General features: G+C 41.7%; 1 protein-coding gene across 2 annotated transcripts in view; it reads left to right on the top strand.

The window, feature by feature from the left end:
- Positions 1-18,400, top strand: part of AKTIP (AKT interacting protein) — a 63,451-nt gene that overhangs the window by 6,944 nt on the left and 38,107 nt on the right. For both annotated transcript variants that reach the window (XM_029608556.1, XM_029608557.1), the window contains exons 2-3: positions 15,335-15,432; positions 16,001-16,209. In XM_029608556.1, coding sequence (XP_029464416.1) covers positions 15,391-15,432; positions 16,001-16,209 — 251 coding nt within the window. In that variant the 5' untranslated portion in view covers positions 15,335-15,390. The remainder of the gene's footprint in view (positions 1-15,334; positions 15,433-16,000; positions 16,210-18,400) is intronic.

Raw genomic sequence — 18,400 nt, 5'->3', positions numbered from 1 at the left:
CTCCCTCAGTCGCTGAGGTGATATCCTTGGATCTCTCTCTCAGATGAATGCCTTGGATCTGGTAGCTGGTTTTCAGCTGACATGGACTTAGCTGTGTGTGTGATGCGAAAAAATATAAATATATGTGTGTCTCTCTCTATATGAAGGAGAGGAGCTTTTGTAGGGATTACTACCTCCTCCAGAATCTGTGCTCTGTGCGCCGATTCGACATTCATTCCTGTCTCCGGGGGAGTTTGGTTGAGCAGCTTTTTGGCTAGGCCTCACTTTCAGGCTTGTCTTGTTCTCAGCCTACCATACGGCAGTGACATTTTAGCATGGTTTTTGTGCGTCAGACCGCTCTCTTCACTTCTGTCAGATCATGCTTGTATACCTGTTCATGCGTTCTGTTGGATGCATAAGAGTGCCTACCGGAGCACCCAACTGCACTCTTTTGTGCGTACTATCTGAGCATCCTGGAGGAGCTCAGTTTGTGCACAGTGTTGAGCTCCTAAATTTGGGGTGCACCTTTCTCCACAGGTTGGGGCATATTGATAAACTGACACCCAGGGCAAGATGCTTAGGCTTCTTTGCTATATGTGTTGCTTGTCATATTCGGGCATCCCAACCTGGCATTCCCTCTAACTTGTCTGTGCTCGGGGAAAATTCTCTATCTGATTTTTACTAAGCCCGGCTCTTCCCAAACTGGTGCAGGAATGGAAAAAAAGCTTCCAGAAGGGTCGCCTGACTTTGGAGCTCCCCTAACTAGTTCACCAGCAGGGGATGGTAGTTCAGTGGGCACAGGACAGATGTCCCCTTGTTTTCGCATGGATCCCTGTGACTTTTTTTTTTTTTCCCTTGGGTAGAACTTTTTTCAAGGACTTCATTCCTTCAGGTGCAGTCCTCTGTCCTGACCAATCTTAACAGGTCAGGGTTGCAGGCGGTGAAATCCCGCATTTCTGGTGCTGCAGGTAAGATTCAGGGTATGCCTAGATCGGCTGCCGGTCTTCCCGATAGGGACCCCGATAGCACGGATGATGAAGCCGATCCTTACTCCCTGGAGGATGGGAAAATTCCTCCAGGATTGGAGCCATTTTAGAGCTGTTGTAGCTCTTTCATAGAGTTGAGTTACTGGCTCTAGTTTCCCAAACATTGAAGATGCTGGGAGTACGTGGGGCTGAATCCATGTCTGAGCCAAAGAAAGATCCCATTTTGATTTCTTTGTGTAAAAACTCATGTTTCTTCCCTAATTATGAAGGCCATTCAAGAATTAATCGATCTTGAGTGGGGCTCTCTGGAAGCTAATTTCAAAGGCAGATGAGTTTTGGAAGGAGTGTACCCACCTGGGTCTAGCTGTATGAGAGCAATTGTGCTTTCCAAAAGTGGATGCGTGTGTGTGTGCTTGTTACCAAGTGGACAACTATTCCTGTAGAAGGGGGAGCAGCCTTGAAGGATGCTCAGGATAGGAGAATTGAGGCCATCCTTAAGCAGGCCTTTGAAGCAGTGGCACTGAATTTGCAGATAGCTTCTTGATGTTCCTTGGTGGCTCACTCTAGTTTGCTTCTTTCTCAGAAGGTCAATTGAATCTGGTGTGAACGTGTCAGGGCAGTGATGGAACCAGCAGCCATCTTCTTGGCAGATGCGAGCTGCAATTTGGTCCGCACTTCTGTCTGTAATTCAGCCAGAAGTTGGGTGGCTTTGGTAATAGCGGCCAGGTGTCAGTTATGGCTGAGAAATTGGTCAGTCAATGCATCCTCCAAGTCTAACCTGACGAAGCTGCTCTTTAAAGGCTCACTCTTATTTGGGAGAGAGTTGGAGAAAATGGCCAGTAAGTGGGGTGACTCCCCGATTCCTCTGTTGCCTGAGAATAAGAAACACACACTGCACTTCAGCATGAGAGGTCGTAATAGGGGATCCAAACGATTTTGACCCTACAGAGGAGCAGCTTTCAGAGGGCTCAATCTTTGGGTAGGTCTCAGTCCTTTCGTCTCAGATGGGATGCAGGCTCAGGTAGTGGAGCCCCCCAGGCCTCCTAATGAAGGTGGGCCAACCCACCCCTGGGGACAGGAGAGAAGATGTTGCCTCTCATCGGAGGTGGGTCAAAATCACATCAGACCAGTGGGTTCTGGAGGTGATATGAGACATTCACAGTGTTCCTTGGGATGTATTCATGGTGTCTCCCTGTAACTCTGTGCAGAAGAGACAGGTAGTGGAGTGTACATTAAGACTCCTCGGGCTGTGGTTCCAGTGCCCACATCTCAAGAAAATATGGGCTGATAGTCCATTTATTTCATTGTGCCCAAGAAGGAAGGTTCTTTTTGTCCATCCTGGATCTCTGGGGGGGGTTCAACTGTCATTTACTTGTGACTCATTTTTGCATGGAAACCTTGTGCTCAGTGATAGTAGTAGTACAGTCAGGAGTTTCTGACTTCTCTGGATTTGTCAGAGGTGTACCTGCGTATTCCCATCTGTCTAGAGCCTAGATTTCTTTGTTTTATGGTTTTGGGATGCCATTATCATTTTTAAACACTACATTTTAATTTGGCCACTGTGCACAGAACCTTTTCCAAGGTTATGATCGTAGTGGAGGCAGAGTGGAGGATGGGATCCTTGTACACCCGTACTTTGAACAACTGGCAGATTTGGGCCAGTTGGGTGGAAGAGAACCTCCAGTTGTCACACAAGATTTATTTGTTGCAGGAACTAGGTTGCTCTTGGCCAGGTTAGTCATCCAGTCTTCATCCATCTCAGTCACTAGAGTATCTCTGTGTTTGCTTCTACACAAAGCAGGGCAGGCTGTTCTGCCAAGGTCTGCATTCAGAAGCTGATGGTGCAGGTGCATCTCGACATGATTCATCAGTGTGGTTTGGCGGTGACCCTGGAGGTCGTGCCATGGACGAGGGCACATAGAGTGCGCTAAAGAGGACACATATCTCATTGGAGCCCATGGTCTCAGGACTATTTTATTCAACCTTACCTACTGATGGAGATCTGCACTCACCTGCAGTGGTGGTTGCAAGCGGTTCATCTAAAAGAGGGTGTTTCCCTAAGATCACTGAACTGGCTAGTACATGCAAGTTTCCAGGGTAGAGGAGTTTACTATCAGGAGCTGACAGTGCAAGGGCAGTGGAGTACAGAAGAGTCTCTCTGAAGTGTCCATTGGTTGGACACTCATGCCGTCCGGTTGACATGCTTGCGCTTGGCGACTAATTGCAGGGTCGAGCAGTCCTGATAATGTCAGACAGTGTGATAATAGAGGCTTTCTTCAATCAACAAGGAAGAAAAAGAGCCAGCAAGTGTTACAGGAAATAGCCCAACTTATGGAAAGGGCGGGCATGCATCTTCAGGAGATCATAACCTTGCACATTGCAGGAATAGACCATGTAAGAGCAGAGTGTCTGGATCCAGGAGAATGGGAATCGTCAAACGAAGCATTTCAGCTAATAGATTGCTGGGGCCTTTTGTTTCTGGTTTTGCTGGTGACTTCACAATGTGAAAGTTCCTTGATTCTTCAGTCGCAGGAGAGATACAAAGTTCTTGGGCATCAATGCCCTCATGCAGGAGTGGCCGGAGGGCAAGCTGCTGTATGCTTTTTTTGCCTGTGGCCCATGTTGGGCAGAATGGTTTGGAAGATAGAGTCAAAGGGGGATAGTGCTTCTGGTGGCTCCAGATGAGACCTTGGTATGCAGATCTGCAAAGGCTCCTGGTGGACTCTCCCCTCTGGTTTCCAGTGCACATGGAAACAATATCCATCTCTATTTTGTCCTATGGTATGGCCCTTGAGAGGGCTCGGTTGCTAAAGCATGGATATTCTACTGCAGTGATAACCACCTTGCTACAAGCGAGAAAGTTCTCCACTTCCTTAGCTTATGTGCAGTTTTTGTGAGTGTTTTGAGGCGTGGTGTGAAGATTGAGGAATTCTTCCTTGTTGGGTGAGATCCTGCTCACTTTGGAACGTTTGCAGGATGGATCGAATAAAAAGTTGGCCTTAATTCCTTAAAGGTACAGGTGGCGGATCCTACCTATTTTCAACAGTTTCATAAGAAATATTGGCCTATTAAAAAAAAATCTGTAACTGGGTAAGACACCCAGGAAGATGTGTAAAGCTGGTGGAATGGTCTCATGTCTGGCAGTTTGGACTTCAGAAGTTCAAGGGAGTAGTACAATCTAGGAGTTAAATTCTACACAAGTCCTTTCAGAGATGGATTGGCAGAAAAATATTTCTGTTCAGAAAAACCATCTGATAGTTATGTTCTACATAAACAGGGAGGAACAAGTTTGTCCCTCCTGTGTCCAGAAGCTGTCTAGATGTAGGGAATGGAGGCAGGCAAGGAGAATGTTCTGGAACCACATAAAGACCTTGGGCAAGTTAAGTAGCAAATCCAGATATTCCATGAGTGGGGAAAACCTGTGGTGGATGTGTTTTGCATCTTCTTTGAACAGACAGTTCTTAAGCCTCATGCCTTCTGCCTTTTGGGGATAGGGTTTTCATTATTCTTATTCTCAAAGCCTTCCAACAGCAAAACCTTTTGCTAAAACTCACACTATATGGACTAAGTCAGATTTGTTTTCCACTATAAGAGCTATGCATCGTGAAGACAATTGGTGGAATTCCCAACTTTGCTTATGCCTCAGTCTTTTTGGTCATGTCTGTATTCTTTCTTTTTAGAACACTTCTGTTTGATGCTTCAAGGATCGCAAACAAACGTGGGTATTCTCCAGTGTGTGCTCCATTTTCTTGGACTCAGGAGGGATAGGTACATGACTATATTTAAACCCACCTGTAATTTTACATTATTGCTAGTGTTTTGGGTTTTTTTGTTTAGCTAGACCTTTGGCTGCCTGGTCTGCCCATATAACCAATAAGGACTTCTTGATAGATTTATATACCATGATCACAGGTTGATTGGCAGAATGAGTTCATGGGAGTTTTGCAAGACTGTTGGCTTCCTTGATTAGCCATCATATGTTCAAAACAAAACCGAAATCTGGATGGTGTAGCTTTTAATGTATATATTACACTGTGTGGGGCAAAACTGAACTCCTCATCTCCTCTAAACATTCGTTAATACCCATACCCTCTACCCTCACTTCTACACTTCCCCCCCACACATGAAACCTGGGTGTTACACTCAATAACCAACTCACCTTCAAACCATACATCAAATCTATTCTCAGCAGCTGCTATTTCAAATTACAAACCCTCAAACTCAAACCCCTTCTCTTTTTCTCTGATTTCCGTACTGTACTCCAATCTATAATTTTTTCGAAGATCGATTACTGCAACGCTCTCCTCCTTGGCCTCCCTGCTACCTACATCAAACCTTTACAACTCCTTCAGAACACTACTGCACGCATCCTCACTAATGTCAATAAGAAAGACCACATCACTCCCACCCTCATTGATCTCCACTGGCTTCCCATTCACTCACGAATTATTTACAAAACCCTAACCCTCATTCACAAAAGCATTACCAATGAACATTACAACTGGTTAAACCCACCTTTCCTCCCTCGCACCTCCACAAGACCAACCCGTTCCTCACTCCATGGAACTCTAGTTTCCCCCTCCATTAAATCTACTAGACTTATTTCCACAACCAACAGAGCCCTTTCCCTCGCAGGCCCCACCCTTTGGAACTCCATGCCTCTTGACCTACGCACCGAAACCTCCACACCCAACTTCAAAAAGAAACTTAAAACCTGGCTCTTCCTCCAAGCCTACCCCCTTTCATCATCACTTAATAACCCTTCCCATCCAGGACCCACACCTAACACTTGTCCCCTCTAGCCCTCCTCCCCCGTCTTCTCTCTCCTAATCAAGAACCAGCAATAAATACAAATGCTTCACTTAACCTTGTATATGTTTGAATGTTATATAACCTCCTCTTTAACGGGTGTTGTATACAGGGGTATTTAACCTTGTATTTAACGAATGTGTCGCTAAACCCTGTACATAACCTTTCCCTTGTGTCGCTGTTTTTACTCCTTCCCCGCCCCCTCCTATGTCACTCCTAGTTGAATCCCTCCTTTCTAATTTATCTAATTTATCCAGTATTTGCTCTGTTACTGCGTTCTATTGTTTCCTGTTCATTGTAAAGGCAATGCCTATATATACATTGGTTGTAAGTTACATGTAAACCGACACGATGTGCAAACGGTTGTCGGTATATAAAACTATTAAAATAAATAAATAGTATATTTTTATTTAATCAGACATCAATACAACCTATGCATCATTTAGCAGTTCCATACTTCTGACTTGCATACTTTCTCCTAGTACAGTGTGAGCCCTGCAAAAGTAGCAAATGTCACATTGGGTTTGTAAAATGATTTAGAGAAAGCTAAAATGGGTATTATGAATAAGGGTGTAGTTTCTTTTTAAACACAATCAATTTACATTGTTTATGCCAAGAAGCTACTAATCTACATCTCTTTTGGAAGGCTGTATAGCTGAATCAGACTATAAATGTGTCGTGAGTGATGTTTTTTTTGTTCTTTCCCCTCCCCCACCATGTTCTATGCATGTATATTGGAGGAATATAAGGAAGAGGAATAAGTTGATTGTGTGGTTTGTCTACACAACCGTGAAATGTAAAGTGACATACCTGCCATTCAGCGATGTACACTTTCGTTATGAATGCCTTTCTATAGAAGCTTTGTTACAAATGAGAGCTTACCGAACAGTAAAATGATTGTTCCAGCATATTTTTAGTATGAATGAGAGCAAGAGAAGTGTTCAGGGTTGGAGCATAAGCAATACAGCTATGCATACATGTGCACATTATTTTCAAAACAAAAAGCAGGTAACTAATAACCACTCATTCCATGCTTTCCTCATCTGGCTGAATTGTCTAGTACTGTATTGTGCAGTTCTCTTATGTCTAGTCCATCAGTCAATGGATGTCTCTTTTATTTTGCTACTAATTCTTTCTATAATGCTAGTAGACATACACAACACTGCATAAATACATAAGAGGTGTCCTCTCCCTTATAGACCTTCCATTCTATTCAGGGAAAAACAGTTCAAATAATTTATTAACAAAAAGGGTTAAAACCAACAAGAATATGGTTAGGAGACCCATGTGTTAAGATTTTAAAAACCTGTCTTCGAAAGGTGGTATTTTAGGCTGGATTTGAATAAGACCCAAGAGAGGGAGCATAAGACACCAACACAGGAAGTTTGTAAGTCTATTCTCAAAGTACAAGCAGGATGGCAGTTGTCGCACATGGGTGACATCCGAACCTGGCATAGAAACTTTTTAGATATGCGCAACTGCCACGCATCCATGCGGAGGCACCATCAGTCTCATCTTTTCCACAGAGCCCACCAGTCATGTGTCTTTGCCTCTTGTGCTATCAGGGAACCTTTGGCACCTGTGGTTTTTAATTTTTGCTTATAGTCACCTAGGTAAGTTTGATCTTGTTCTGTTTGCCTTTTTAAGCAGCCTGCATTGGCACATCAAGGTGGCATCAGTTGCAATTTGTCAAGTCGCTTTTTATTGAGCTGTACTTTTTTTTTGTCTATTGCCCTTACTAGAGAAAGCAAGCAGTCAGAGCCAGATCCTTTAGTAAGTTGTAATCCTTTCTCTACTCCTAAGGGGAGGGTCAGGCACCTCTCAGAACTCCCACTGAAGGTTTAGGGGCACACATTTTGAGGTGAGAATAGGTCAGTTGTCAAACTTCTTCCAGAGGTGGGTTCAAAATCTACAAGCAACATTAGTCCAGGATTGTTTTATTTTGAATAGGAAAGTTGAATTCGTGGAAAATCGTCTGAGATGCTTTGAATTTTGAACTTTCGAAGATTAGTTGGTGAACAGCCATGTGATACTTTTAAGAAATACATGCCTGAGAGATTGCGTAATCCTCCAAAAAAACATTCCTCCACTCAAAGTATCTTCTACCTTTTTCACGTACAAGAGAGAATGAGGCACAGCACCCTTTTGATTTGGAAAATCTAACTGAATTCCTGGAATCCTCTACTATAGAGATTATTGAAAGAGCAACACTGCTGGTATCTTATTTGTGAACAAGATCTTGGATTGGTTATGTGTAATTATTTTCAGTATATGGGGGTAAATTTCATGGGTCGGTCTGTTCACATTTTCTCCGACCTGGCTAAAGCCACACGAGAAGAGAAAAAGGTTTCCTGACTTTACGTTAGGAGACCCAGTCTCTTGGAGCAGCCTTTCAATTAAGGTATCCATGAAAACGTATAGTAAATTAACAATTGGTATATATTTTTTCTTCCTGAACAACTCAAAACATTGATTCCCGTAAAAGGTTGCTTCCATCCTCTTCCCCTAATGAGTCCTATAACTTAAGAATTTATAGGGTATTGTATGCATTTCAAGGCTACTCCTCATATTTCCTATTATGTGCTCCTCTTATGGATCCGCCCCCATCTCAGGGATTTGTGGTCTAATTGTAAGCATTTGATTTTCTTTAAAAACTCTAATATTTTTATTTTCTGTTTCTGTGCAAAGATAATATGCTTTGTAATTATGCTAAATTCAACAAATGAATTCAGCCCACTGGGTCTTAGAAAACATTCAGGACTGTTTAGCGTAGAACGTTCCCATGCTATTGCAGAGGCTTTTATGGTTTCCTCCATCATTCTGCACAAGAGGCAGTTCGAATGACACTAGATAGTTTAATCAGCATAGTTGCAGTCATTCCCGTTCCTAGTTTGTTTTGGTGGTGTCAGGGTCGGTATTTGATTTACTTTGTGGTTTCCAAGACAGAGGGTTCTTTTAGTCCTATTCTAGATTTTAAATGGAACTTCAAGACCTTGAAGGTGGCTTACTTCAGGATTGAAACACTGTTGTCTGGCATGCTGGTAAAGAAGGGTGAACGCCTAAATGTCCTTAAATTTGATGAAGGCTGCATTTTCCCATAAGGATGGAACATCTGACTTGTCAACATTCTGCTGTTAGTTCTTGAAAATGGTAATGACCGCCTATCATTCAGCTTAGCCACTGCCCCAAGAACTTTTCCAAAGTAATGTGATAATGGTGGCATTTTTAAGTTGTGTTTTAGTTCACACTTAACTAGATTCAGGTTAAATTGATTCAAGAGAGCAAAGTGGCTACCATTCATGTGATTCAGTTGCATAATAAACTTTGCAGAGAAATATGTTGCAACCTACTCGGGCCCTGGAGTATCTGGGGAACTCACTTCAGTAGAAGGATGGTTTGTGTTCACTTGACTGTGTAAGGATTCAGAAACTCCAAAATCAAGTGCAAGCTTTATGCAGTAAAATGCCTGCAGAGTGGCTTTACCTTCAACTGTTGGGCTCCATGGAGGAAACATTGGAACTGGTTCCTTGGGTAGTTATGCAAATAAGACCTGCAGAAGGCCTTGTTATCCAGGTTGGGTCCTCATTCACAGGCTTATGCAATATGGCTGTGCTGGAACAAACAAAAATCAGTCTGATTGGTGGTTTGAGGACTGAAAGAGAAAGGAGTGAACATACCATACTGGGTCAGACCAAGGGTCCATCAAGCCCAGCATCCTGTTTCCAACAGTGGCCAATCCAGGCCATAAGAACCTGGCAAGTACCCAAAAACTAAGTCTCTTCCATGTTACCATTGCTAGTAATAGCTGTGGTTATTTTCTAAGTCAATCAGACCTACCACATCTTCTAGGTTCACCGTGATTTGGTTCAGTCCATCTGAATCATTACTCATGAAAACATTCTCTGATACCTGTATCTCCCCAACATCCTCTTCATTAAACACTGAAGCAAAAAAATAATTTAATCTTTCCGCGATGGCCTTATCTTCTCTAATTGCCCCCTTTTAACCCCTCGATCATCTAACGGTCCAACTGACTCCCTCACAGGCTTTCTGCTTCTGATATATTTAAAGTTTTTACTGTGAGTTTTTGCCTCTACGGCCAACTTCTTTTCAAATTCTCTTAGCCTGTCTTATCAATGTCTTACATTTAACTTGCCAACGTTTATGCTTTATCCTATTTTCTTCTGTTGGATCCTTCTTCCAATTTTTGAATGAAGATCTTTTGGCTAAAATAGCTTCTTTCACCTCCCCTTTTAAACATGCCGGTAATCGTTTTGCCACCTTTCCACCTTTCTTAATGTGTGGAATACATCTGGACTGTGCTTCTAGGATGTGGGGGTTTGTTTTTTTTGTTTCTACATATTCATTTTTTATATAAACTTTTCAAGTTATGATGCTTTTTCAATTCAAGTATGTAAGATTAACAATTTCCATACCATAATAACATATAAGCTTGTTAAACTCAGTCTCCACAGATTCATATAATTGGAATATACATTGCCCTAGCCCTCAATTTGATCCAAGATTTCCTCAATCCCAGAAGTAAAGTTTAACAGTACATATTGGCTACAATTTATATTAAAAGGTTTTATAGAAACAATTTATGGAGTTACTGGGCTCAATTACAGAAGAGTTTAAAACATTTTTCTTATTAGATAAAAATGCAATTAACTGAGAATAAGAAAGATAGACCATCAACCATGATGTTTTAACAAGACATTTGCATGGATATTTTAATATAAATGCTGAGTTTAACTCAAGCACTTACAGTCTCAACAGTAAAAATTGTTGCTGCCTTTTCTGTGTATTTTTAGATAAATCTGGAAATATCTGTATTTTGTGCTTCTTAAAAAGCTGATTGCAATGTTGAAAGTATCGCTTTAAAATCCATTCTGTCCGTATCTAGTAAGAGTTATTACTAGTGTCAGTGTTTCTACCATTTCTTCATCAGATTGCTCTAATATTTATTTAACGAGTTTTATATACAGTCATTCGGAAATGTCAAAACGCCATCATAACGGTTTACAAAATAAGGTTATAGGGATAAAGGGGTTAAAATTAGTATTGCAGATAAATCCATTTTAGGAACATCTCGTGGTGTCAAAACTTGAAAGTTATTATCCATGTGACCTATTTTCTTAGGTGGAATATAATAAGCTTTCGAGATTATGGGTAACATGTCCTCTAATCTTTTTAAGACTTCAATTATATATATATATATATATATATATATATATATTCTCCATAAATCCTTCAGGGTCACATACAGTAGTTTTGGAAAGTTTATACATCTTAGGTTCTTTGCGCGGAGCTGATTTTCTAAATTCTCCACTTTAAATTGGAGACTCCAAATTTTCTTTTATTAATTCTTGCTGAAGATCTATACAACTTTGAATTTTTACCTCTGATGCTTGCAAAAGCTGTTTATTCTCCACAAGCCCCGATTCCACTTTATCAACTTGATTATCTAAGTGTTACTGCTCCAGAGAGGCTAGTCACTTTTGTGGCAATATTCATATTTAAAGTTTGGATAGCCTCACAAATCGCTTCTAGTGAAAAAGTTTGAGGCCTTACCAGTTCTTGATATGGTTCGTTTCTTCTAGCCCTCCTTTTTGTTGGAGCTGTTCCTCTCCTGTTGTCTACTCCTGATTCCCTCTCAGAATGACTTTCAGTTGGGATGCTTTCTCCAGGCAACACAGGCTTTGGAAGGGGGTTCCATGTTGCACCCGTTCCTGGTGCTTCCGTTCCTCCTCGGTACTGCTGGTCGCGTCTCATCACAGGATTTTCGGGGTGGTAACCTTTCCTCCGGAGATAATGATGTACTGGGTTCAGGGCGAGCTCGGGCACTCCTCCTTTCGGGATGCCCTAATTCTAATGCATCATTAGTATCCTTTGAAGATACCTCCCTCCGAACCATGCACTGCTGAGCGACAGTCTGCTTTCCTCTTAGAGCAGCTTTTAACTAGAACAATTTTTTTTTTTTTTTTTTTTAAAGGTTAGCGCCAGCAGTCTGGTTCCACCCTGGTTAAAGTGGAGCCTATCCTTTCAGAAGAGACTCCCTCCTTCCCCAAAAAGTTCCCCAGTTCCTTACAAAACTGAATCCCTCTTCCTTGCACCATTGTCTCATCCACACATTGAGACTCTAAAGCTCTGCTTGTGGAACAGGGAGCATTTCAGAGAACGCTACCCTGGAGGTTCTGGGTTTATGCTTTCTACCTAAGAGCCTAAATTTGGCTTCAAGAACCTCCCTTCCACATTTTCCTATGTCATTGGTACCCACATGTGCCATGACAGCCAGCTCCTCCCCAGCATGGTCTAAAATCCTATCTAGGTGACATGTGAGGTCTGCCACCTTCGCACCAGGTAGGCATGTTACCAGGCGATCCTCACACCCACCAGCCACTCAGCTGTCTACATTCCTAATAATTGAATCACCAACTGTGACGGCTGACCTAACCCTTCCCTCCTGGGCAGTAGGAAGGAAACTCAGGTAAGTAATTTCTCCTTACCATATCTGGTCCTCAAAATCTTCTTGCAGGAGAATTTGAACCCAGTTTCCTCACTTATAAACTGACTAGAGCTCAATAATGCCTCAAAGGAATGGCAACAGCCAGATCTTTACAGTTTTCCCAGTTTCACTGTTAAGATGCTGGACTTGTTCTGTAATGTGGACAGCCAGGAAGGAGTGGAAAACATGAGGTATCTAGTAAAGCTCAAGGAATGGTCTTGAGGTCTAGCAGCTAAGATTTAATGCCAGAAATGCAGAGTCATGCATTTAGTATCCTAAAACACAAGGGAAAGGTACAGTATTGAAAGTAAATTCCTCTAAGCACAAAGGAAGAGCAAGATCTGGGAGTAATTCTCTAATTTAAGGTGGCCAAACAGGTGGATAAAGCAGTAAAAGCCAAAAAGATGCTTGACTGCATAGGGAGAGGAATGGTCATCAGAAAAAAAGGTGATATTGCCCCTGTATAGGACCCTGTTGAGACCTCACTTGGAATTCTGTATACAAATCTGGAGACCCACCTTCAGAAAGGATGGAGTCTGCCCAGAGGGTAGCTTCTAAAATGTTCAGAGGTCTTCATTCTAAAGCATATGGGGGTAGACTTAAAGATCTAAACATATACCCTAGAGGAAAGGCAAGATAGGGTCTATATGATAGACATTAAAATCTCAAAGATTTCAATGCACAGGATGTGAGGGGTTTTTGTTTTTTTTTTTTTAGTGGAAAGGAGGCTCTAGAAGAAGTCATAAAATGAGATTCAGGAGTAATTTTAGGAAATATTTCTATACAGAGAAGGTGGTAACAGGGTGGAATAATCTAGTGGAGACCAACATTTACACTTATTAAAATTTGTTAATCCCTTAAATGCTAAGAAGGTCTAAGCAATATACAATTAAAACCAGACTAAAATACAAAATTAAAAACTAAGTAGTGTAATACACTATTAGTACAAATGTACATTCTGGCGCAAGTAAGTTCTGATGTAAACATCTGGAGGTGGTTAATTTCTGGATGTATAACATTATGGCATGTCACATATATGCCAGCTTAAATAAAGCATAGCTCTAAAAGTTCCAAAGAACTGGGGCTGTGATGGGAAAAAGTGCACTCGGGTGACATGAAGACATTCTGTTTTAACGAGGGGATGTCTACACAACCTCTGAGGATTGCAGATGGATGGTTGGGTACATCTTTAACAGAGCGTTAGACCGTGGACATGACGGATTATTGATCAATTTGAAGGTTAGCATGCCTATTTTATATTTGATCCATTCATTGATTGAAAGCCAATGCAAATCGATTAGGGCCAGAGTAATGTGTCGTAATGCTTTGATGCCTGGAATCAAGCGGGTGGATAAATTGATTAACATTTGTAGTGGTTGCAGTGTGGTGCTGGGAAGGCCTACAATAAAGGCTATTGCAGTAATCATTCGGAAAGCTTGTACTATAATGTAGAAATGTGAGACCTTTATCAGCTTTTTAAGACCAGACAGGACACTCAATTTGAAGAAAAACCTGTCAGACTAACACTTTGCTATGTGGACAAAAGGATAGTGTGCTGTCTAGACTACAAGACATTTTTGACCTGGTTATGAAACGAAAAGGTAGAACTCTAGAGATGAATAAAGTTGTCTTGAAAAACAGCTTAAGGGTTGTGGTCAGAAAGGAACTCTGTTTTGGTCATATTAAAGGAAAGCTTGTTGTGTTGTAACCATTTTTTTAATAGTGGAAAAAACAAATATTTAGGTGTTCAATGGTCTTCCCTTGTTAAAAACAGTATCAATTGAAGTATAATTCAAGAAAGCATGGGATAAATCAGGGGATCTCTAAGGAAGTGATACATTGGATGGATGGGCCATGCAGTCTTTTTCTGCCATCATGTTTCTAATGAGTCTTTGGTCAGACTCTGCATGGGCATATCTTGTTATACTCCTGCCTGCATCTACCAATCTTCTCCCCCCCCCCCCCCCCCCCCCTTCAGCAGCTTGAGCTTTGCAATAACGCCATGTTCTTTTTTTTTTTTTTTTTTTTTTTTTTTTTTTTTTTTTCTGATTAGGCTTGGGGACTACATCAAAAGCATAAAAAATGATAGCTTAAAGCAAACATGTTAGCCTACCCAACTTTGCTTCACTGTCAGTTCAGTGTCAATCAGTTTAGTTTCAGTTTTGCATTTGCTTGCAGCCCAAAATGAAAATTTTTTATTTGACCTACATAGCAGCTGAATTTTGAACTTGCTTTTTGGTTTTGGATTATCAGGAGCATATCTACTCTGTGGTAGCTTGTTTAGTTGAGCTATGAAAAGGCAGGAGCTAAAGGTGAGTTACTTTGAAGGTACTGTAGGTTTTTACAAATCCAATTGCACAGTTCCTAGGAATAATCACCTAAACATTTAATTACAATGTTGGAATTGCTAAGCTTGCCTAAAATGGCATTGATGAAATTCACGAGTAACAATGAATGATATGAAACAATTTTAAGAAAAGCATGGGGAACTTTCCACACTCTGCTTCTGCCATCAAGGAAGACAGGATCTTAGTGTGACCCTTCATTTCATAGAGCAGTGGTTCTCAACAGGTGTCGCAGAGCCAGCAGAAGACAGATATTTCCTCCTCAGTCTGGGCAGGAGTTGGCTTACTTCTCTTTTATTGGATATGACAGGAAGCTGCGCGGCCATGTATGCGTGTGCAAGTTTCTTTAAATCTACCGCACGGTGGTGTACCTGCAGCAAGCAAGCTTCCAAAGGAGGAATCTAGAGCCACCAAATTCTGTCTTAATATAATTAGCTTTGAGTCTCCATGGTATGCAAACTTCACATGCATATTCATTGTGGATATCCTGAAAACATGACTGCTTGTGGGGTCCTCGGGACAAATTTGGGAAGTTCTGCCCAAGGGCCAGAATTTTAGGCTTCTCCAAGCAAAGGTACGAAACGTGTCTCTTTTTTGTAGGAAACGTTTTGTCACAGAATAGGATGAAATTGGTGCTAAAGTAGAGAGGAAAATCATTCAGTAAGATGGAGACACAAGCTAAAATCTGCCCTGTTTTTCTTTTGTAGCATTAGTGAATCCCAAGAGCTAGGGAGAGTGTCGTCCTTCATTTGGAGTGCAAGTTATGAACTCTTTCTGGAGCATGTCTACAAGTTCTGGCCGTAAGGTAGACATCTGTCTTTTTATGTTAACGTTAACTGTTATCCTCTACAGCAACTGACATTGTTTTTTCAGTCTTCTTTCTGTTGAATGCTACATTAAAGAGTGTGTTTTTGTATTACAAGCTGAACTGAATATATTCTCTTCTTGCAATCAAGCTACACTACATCACAATCATCCACTAACCTTCATGCCATAGTAGCGTGGTCATATTAAATGTTTTATTGCTTATGTTTTCACTTTGACACGGACATTGGGCAGGTTGACAAAGCAAAACTAGAAATGCAAATTGAAAGCCCAGCCTACTGAGCCTGGAGACCCATCTGAGGAAGCCTCTCACGCTCTTTCCCTTAGCATCCCCGTGATGCGCACCCTACCATACAGGTCATAAAATAGGCATAAGCCAAAGGCACTCTTTACACTTCAGTTGCTCACTTATATCCTGCAGATGCTGCTGGAGGCCTGTGTTTTGATATTTAGTAGGAGTTGTTGAAACTGTGTGCCATTGATAAAGCAAACAAATTTTTAGGCCTATTAATGGAATTAATGAACTTTGTTTTAATGTATTTTGTCAGAGATCTGAGAGTGAAGATAAGAATGTGACAGGAGAACTGAAAGCAAGTCCTCCACGCACAGCCTCTGCCAAGAAACAGCTTCCTTCTATTCCAAAGAATGCAGTGCCAATCACCAAGCCTGTGTCTCCTGCCCCGTCAGTGCAGTCTACAAATGGAACCCATGCGTCCTATGGGCCCTTCTATTTGGAGTACTCTCTCCTTGCAGAATTGTAGGTCCCTGTTTTATCACTTTAACTCTTGTTTGCCTGTACCTTGGAACTTGCTCTGTAGTATCTTATTGCTGTTATAAATGAAATGTACATTTATGCTTTAAAGGAGCACTTCAGCCTGACACATTCTGCTGGGTATTGTGGAGGTGGGGGGTTCAGTTTACAATGTGCTTTTGCATGTATACCTTGCTGGCGTGTTTCTAATTAGAATCCTTCTGTTGACGGCCCAGTAAGAGTTGATTCTGAAAATAATTGCCTTACTCATGACTGGGCCATTCAAATTGCAGATTTCTTTCTTTTCTTTTAAACATCAGACTTCATTAAACTCAACATTTTTTATTTTCTTTTGAATTCCTCTGCTATACTCAAGCTGTGTATTACACTTCGAGAAGAACAGAAGATGAGAGTAGTTGGGTACTATTGAGTAGATTTAGACTAAAGGTAGCTAGTGGATTTAACTGATAACCTTTGATAGAAATTCAGTAGTTTCTCAGAGGACAAGCAGGATGGGTGACACTGGATGGAGCCTGGCCTGGAACTTTGATCTCAAAGATTCTAGAGCTTTCAAACATTCCCTACTGAGCATGTGCAGCTGAAATTATTTCCCCCCCCCCCCCCACCACCACACACACACACACAGCTGTGCGTGTCGCTATATTCAGCTTTGCTCTCTTATAGTTTTTGAAATGTGGGGGTTTGTTTTGTTTTTATTGTAGAGCTGCAGCCATTTTTCTTTTCCTTTAAGGTAGTTTCTAAATTTTTTTTTCCCCAGTTGCTCTTTAGTCTGTGGGGGTGTTTTCCCTCATAACGAGCACAAACAGGTTGGGCGCTGCAGCCACAGGTCTGACCTAAGACTGCGATCCTGGCTAAATCCCTGTGGGGATTTGATACAAGGAGGGTAGTGTCAGGAGTCATCCCATCCCTCGGAACAGGAGTTTCTCTTTAGGCTACGCCCATGTTAGGGGCTCCGTCCCTTGCAGGTCTGTCGCCAAACTGGAGGCTCTATTCTCTTGAATTGGTGCATCTCCTTGTAGACAAGGACTGGCAGACATTGAGGGACGGCAGGAGCGGTCATTGGACTGTTTTTTGCTGGGGTTCCTCCTTTGATCACCATGTTGGCCTACCCCGTCTAAGGAGGGCTGTAAGTGACAGGTTTGGTTGCTTATGAACCTCTGCAGATGCATGCTGACCATCAGATGCCAGTGGACCACTGTTTCTAGAGGGATCTCTGGCCCTACTTGTATTTTTTCAGTTTATTTGAAGTTTTTCTTTACCGACATTAGTCTGACATCATGCCGGTTTACATAGAACAAGGGTAACAATGTAGAAAAATCGGTTACAAAAAACAAGGGTGCAGGAAACTGGGAGTTGGAAACATGAAATGCATATAGAAAGGAGGAAAGGTATTATGAAACTAATACAGTAGGATATAACAGTAGAAAATTATACACAAATCATGTTTCCCGGTCTTGGGGAGGAATGCTGAAGTAAGGGAGGAGATTCAAGGATTTTGTGCAAAGAGCAAGTTATATTAGCGGAAGGAAATCCAGGGGATGATTAATATATGCGGAGGTTAAGGGTAGGCTTGCTTAAATAGCCATGTTTTGAGGGTTTTTTTTTTCTGTGCGCACTGCTCCAGTCTGAGTTCGGGTGACATGGTGTTCCAGGCATAAGGGCCAGCGATTGATATGGCACGCTCTTTTGTGGAGTTGAGGTGTATGTGTTTCGGAGAGGGAGTGTGGTGGGTACCTTTTTATGTGATGGTCTGGTAGGTCTATTGGATGTGTGGAAGTGGATAGTCTTTCAACCAGTGCATGTTTTGGTTTTATGAATGATAGTGAGTGTTTTGTATGTTATGCGGTGGTAGATGGGGACCCAATGAAGATCTTTGAGGATGGGGGGTGATGTCGAATTTGCGTGAGTTGGTAAGTATTCTGGCGGTGGCATTCTGAAGCAATTGAAGGGGTTTAATGATGGCTTTGGGTAGACCAAGTAGGAGGGAATTACAATAGTCTATTTTGGAGAGAATAGTGGCTTGCAGTACTGTACAGAAGTTACTAAGGTGGAGGAGAAGTCTGACTTTTTTTAAAGTGTTGAGTTTAAAGTAGCAATCTTTCATAGTCAAGCCAATGACTTTTTGGAAGTTGAGGAGATTATCTATTATGACGCCTAAATCTCATGCAGTACTTTA

The sequence above is a fragment of the Rhinatrema bivittatum genome, chromosome 7 (assembly GCF_901001135.1).
Source record: "Rhinatrema bivittatum chromosome 7, aRhiBiv1.1, whole genome shotgun sequence".
Classification (NCBI taxonomy): Eukaryota; Metazoa; Chordata; class Amphibia; order Gymnophiona; family Rhinatrematidae; genus Rhinatrema; species Rhinatrema bivittatum.
Note: the sequence above shows the minus strand (reverse complement) of the source record. Positions and strands in the feature narration are given on the sequence as shown.